Source organism: Chelonoidis abingdonii, chromosome 3 (genome assembly GCF_003597395.2).
Source record: "Chelonoidis abingdonii isolate Lonesome George chromosome 3, CheloAbing_2.0, whole genome shotgun sequence".
In the NCBI taxonomy this organism is placed as follows: Eukaryota; Metazoa; Chordata; order Testudines; family Testudinidae; genus Chelonoidis; species Chelonoidis abingdonii.
The window spans coordinates 93874032-93878901 of NC_133771.1; the positions used below are offsets into that span (position 1 = coordinate 93874032).

The 4870-nt window shown below is 39.8% G+C and overlaps 1 protein-coding gene across 1 annotated transcript in view; it reads left to right on the plus strand.

The window, feature by feature from the left end:
• Positions 1-4870, plus strand: part of NUS1 (NUS1 dehydrodolichyl diphosphate synthase subunit) — a 43957-nt gene that overhangs the window by 19541 nt on the left and 19546 nt on the right. The window contains exon 4 of the mRNA XM_075063900.1: positions 4492-4644. Within this exon, the coding sequence (XP_074920001.1) occupies positions 4492-4644 (153 nt within the window). The remainder of the gene's footprint in view (positions 1-4491; positions 4645-4870) is intronic.

A 4870-nucleotide genomic window follows, 5' to 3' on the forward strand; every position in this document is an offset into this window, starting at 1 on the left:
CTTCCCTGGAACCTAACCCCCCCCCCATCCCCCATTTACATTAATTTTTATGGGGAAATTGAATTCACTTAACATGTTTTGCTTAAAGTCGCATTTTTCAGGAACATAACTCCTCACTTAATGTTGTAGTTACTGTATAAAGCTTAAATCATAACATTTGTCATGTCCCTGTCACAGAACTGAGCGCATAATTTTTTATTTATTTATTTCAGTGTTTGGGAGTATAAAATTGAATTTTCATTTTTTCTCTCGACTAAACAAAAAAGCTTGAAAACCTTTCAAATCTCAATTCAGAGTGACATTTTGAAAAAAATGTGGACACATAAAAAAATTCATTGTTTTTCAGCCTAAACTGTTTCCCAAATTTGAGAATAATTTGAGCCTCTCCTTCCCCCCACCCCCAGGTGTGTTTTTTGGCAAAATTTCTATTAGTCAAAAAAATTTCACCCAATTCTGCCTTACTTGAAGATGCTACTGCTAAACTCTTTTGCAGACCACTCTGAAAACATATCCCATTGGCTTCCCTCACCGTCTGCATCAGTTTCTTCTATGCCTTCAAAGCTTGATTTAACTCCTCCCCTCCCAGTCTTCCTCCTGTCTGTATCCTGTATAACCTCTCCAACACCAGTCTTCATATCTTAGTGTCTTTTATGGGATTCTCAAACAATTTTCCTTCTGAAGAAAGGAGAGAAGTGCGACTGAGTCAACTGAATGTATTAAAGCCTGTCTTCACATTCAAATTAACTTGAATTATCTACACTCAGGCTAATGCCAACCTACCTCAAGTGAGAGCAGCCAAACTACAGAATAATATGATGCAGAGTGTGAATTTTTAACTTTTAACTGACTAGAACTCGGAAACTAAACTTTTTTTAAACTAAGAAAATTCAACCTTTACTCTTGAATTGTGCTGAAAATTTGGTGTAGATGCATAGTTGCTTTTATGGACAAGACAGGTTTGACTTTTAGGGCCTAACAGAATACTCTTACCGATAACCTCCTAATTCCTTTGACATAACTCTAATTTAACTTAGTTGTTGTCTAGGAATTGTTTGTTTACATATCTAAAAAAAAAAAATTACAGGTAGGGCTTAATTATCTCTTAACACAGGCACTGCAAAAACCCAGGAATTTCTAAGATTAGGTTAAATTTAAGAAATCTAAACATGTTAACGTAGCAAAATGTACAGTTAAGGCACTTAAACAACTCTCCCCTGTAATGACACCTAGAAGGAATGTGGAAAAAGCAAACTAAAATGAAAAATCAGTTGAATCTATGACTCTGAGCACAGATGTTGCAATCAGAATTGTTTGGTTACTGCATGGCATTATTACAGGGCAGAGTTAAAACTAAGGATGCCTTTAAGATCGTGTCCATTGAGAACTTTCTCCCTATTCTTGATCTCTATTGCTGTGTCCTATTCTGACTTTCATGTCCTTCCTAGCCAACTTCCTAGAGTACATGGAGGAACTGAGCTCAGTGACTGCTCTTCTCTTCATCCTGAACTATTTTTAGTGGGCCACATCAGTGGCTCTGGCATAGAAGATGTGTGTTGGAAGCAACAATTCCGTTGCTACCCCAAATCTGTCCAACTAATCAGTCAACCACACTCTCTCCATCCTCTGGAATGCAGTAGGAGCGCAAGATAGTTACCGGATACCTCAGACTTGTCCCTCCCTGTATGGAAGACTGACTTTTGTGTATGACACCACATAGTCTCAATGGCTTCAAATCTGAAATGTCCCCTTCTTTTCCTTCAGAGATTAACTCTTCCAGAGGCTAGGACACTTGCCTCAGTCAACCATTTCCATACCTAAATTTCTGTGTCATAATCCTAAATACCAGAATAATCCCAATCGACTCCCAGAGGAATGGAGTAGGTGAACAACCCATACTCCAGTGATAATTCTACCCTTATCAGAAGGTTTTGAAATGATTTTAGTATGGCTTGGTGTTGTGCCTTTGTTTTGGACTTTCCCGTCAATGTCAGATGCAGGGCTCCAGCTCTGCAAGAAGAACTGAGCTCTTGGTCATCTGTTTCCTCCCTTAACACAATACTTGAGCATCATAATAGGAAATTTAAGGTGTCAGACTTTCCATATAGACGTTCTTACATGTCTCATTTGAAAGAGGCATATCCGATTCTTGCTGCACATGGAATTACTCCCAGAAATTAAGGAAATTTGATTCCAATCTTAAATTTAATACCAAAAAAACCCAAGCCTGGGTATTTTCTTACTATGGGGCCATTCAGTTAAACTATTGACATAACTACAGTATGTTCTACAGATGGTTGAGGAGAACAGCACTACTCACTACAGTGTGATTGGCTCTNACTAAAATTCAGGTTTCACTGATGTAGCTCTCCCACTCTGCTGACTTAATAACTTCAGTTCTGCAAGAGGTTGATTTAGTTAGGTCGACACAGTGTCAGTATAGACATTGTGTTGCTTACATCAACTGTTGCTGCCTTTCAGAAGTTGTCCCACAATGCCCCACGCTGGCAGTTAAATTGGTGCAAGCACTCCTGGTGAGATGCGCACCGCAGACACAAGGAACATAGTATGGACATGCAAAAGCAGTTTAATTACTGCAATGGCTATAAGTCAACGTAAGTTAGGTAGACTTAATTTTGTAGTGTAGACTTGCCGTAATCATTGGCTGAATTCTTACTCTTGTCTCGGCTTCCTCATGTGGGGCAGGCTCTTAGCTGTAAGAGTTTGGCTCTTTGAGGCCAAGGTATGTCAGCCTCATTTAGGCCAGCTGCCGGTCCCTTTGTCCTCTCAAACAATACTAATTATGACATCAGGAGGAGCTGCTGAGTGTTCAACACTTCAGAAAATGAGGCCACTTACTTGTGTCTAAACATATGCTTATTTTAGAGCTTAACTTTCGGTATCCATTTGTAAAAAATCTTGGTCCAAGTCAGTATAGTATCTTTAGAGATCAGATAATTCTTTTGAGTAGATGCAGACATCTTTCCACTTAGGTATGTGCATACCCTGCATGCCAGAGCTGGAGACTCTTTCCTACCATTACCCACAGAGGGGCCATGCTTGAAATCTGCCTTGTGCTAACGAGTACGAATTCAGCTAAGCGATAGTAATCCTGTTTCTCATAAAGTTCAAATGTGTATATTCTGCAGCAGCCCGTATTGAGATAGCTGTGCAGTCCCATCTTATTCCCGGGTGCTTCTGCAAACCTCCAGGCTCTCCTTTGCACTGAAGAACCTGGACATCCTTGAAAGCAGCTGAAAACAAGGAGAGCCAGCACTATCTGATCACATAACTTTTCATGGGCTACCAGCAAGTGCTCTGTAGTCCGTGATTGAGTCTGAGAACCTAAATAATAAACCTGGTGCGTTACACGCAGCACAAAGCATATTTAATGATTCCGAGCTGTTTTCGTGGTTCTTTGGGTAAATGCATTGGATGCGAGTAGTCAGTTGAAGCCCACTACAAAGTCTGCCCCTCACAGATGAACTTGTGACTGAATATCTTTCTTTACTCCTCAGACAAGAAATGTGGAATGTATATCTTCTTTCAAAAATGGGCCATAAGTACGTCAGCTAGCAAGAAGCTTGTGTATTTTAGCATGGGTATCCTACCTTCATCCCTTCCATTCACTTAGTCTAGTGATATAGACTAAAAACTAGTGGCTGTCTTCCCTAGTAGCCTTGTTTGTCTGTCTTAATTTCTCTGTTTTTGTAGTCTTTTTCAAAGACTCCTGTAAAGCAGTTACTTGCAACCAAATACTTTAAAATTATAAATGTATTATGAGTTTCTTAAAGATCCAGTCTGCCTTTCACCCATGTCCCATTATGCTGTGTCTGGAATTGTCACATCCTGCCTCCTGTTTTGTTCTTTGTGCTACTCTCTTGTTTTTGCCTGTTTGTTCTTTCATTTATCTCATCCTTCTGGTTTTTATGGGTATGCTTTCCATTTTTCATTTGATTTCAACTCCATTTGGAGCCCAGGTGATCCCTCCATTCTGTTCCCTACCCTACTCGCTGGTACCATAGCCTTCTGGCACAGTGCTTCCAGCAGTCATATACAGCAAGTGCCAATGCAGCCTTCTGGAGCGGCCTTGCCCTCCTGCCCCACAGCTTGGAAACTGGCCTGAGACTAATGACACTGTTAAATTATAAGTGGTAGGCTTTTAGGCACTTACAAGATACCTGGAAGATGTCCTAAGGTCAAACTGTAGGAAATACAAAGTTAAGGTAACAGACCTGGAGACTATCAACACCAGAAACTTTTAAAAAGGTGTAGTTGCTATATACATGTTTGTACACTGTGTAGAAATGCTTTAGTGCTTTGCTTCTTAAAATGTGAGATTTCAAGATGTGCGCACTTCGTTATTGATACAAGAACTTGCAGCCCTGTCCCCATTCTCTGAATAGTTCATCAACCTCATAGAACTGTAAACAAATAACCTTTCTTGCAAAAGTTCACTTGCTTTTAAAACAACTTTGTGCTTTGTACTTGCAGTTTTAAATTGCCAATCTACATTGAAGGTGCTGTCTCCAGAAGATGGAAAGGCAGACATAGTGAGAGCTGCTCAGAACTTTTGCCAGCTGGTAGCACAACAGCAAAGAAAATATACAGACCTGGATGTGAATGTCTTAAACAACTTACTAAGTAGTAAGTACTATATTGTGCCTGGGGCAGGGAGGGAATACTATGTGCTAACAAGTCAATTTGTAACAGGTATATTTGGATCAAAATGGCATTGGATTTACATCTGGATTTGGTCTCCTGTTCAGCATTGATGACCATTTTAGAACTTTTGCCCATATCTTGATAATATATTAACTCCTCACTTAAAGTCATCCTGGTTAGTGTTGTTTCATTGTTACACTGCTGATCA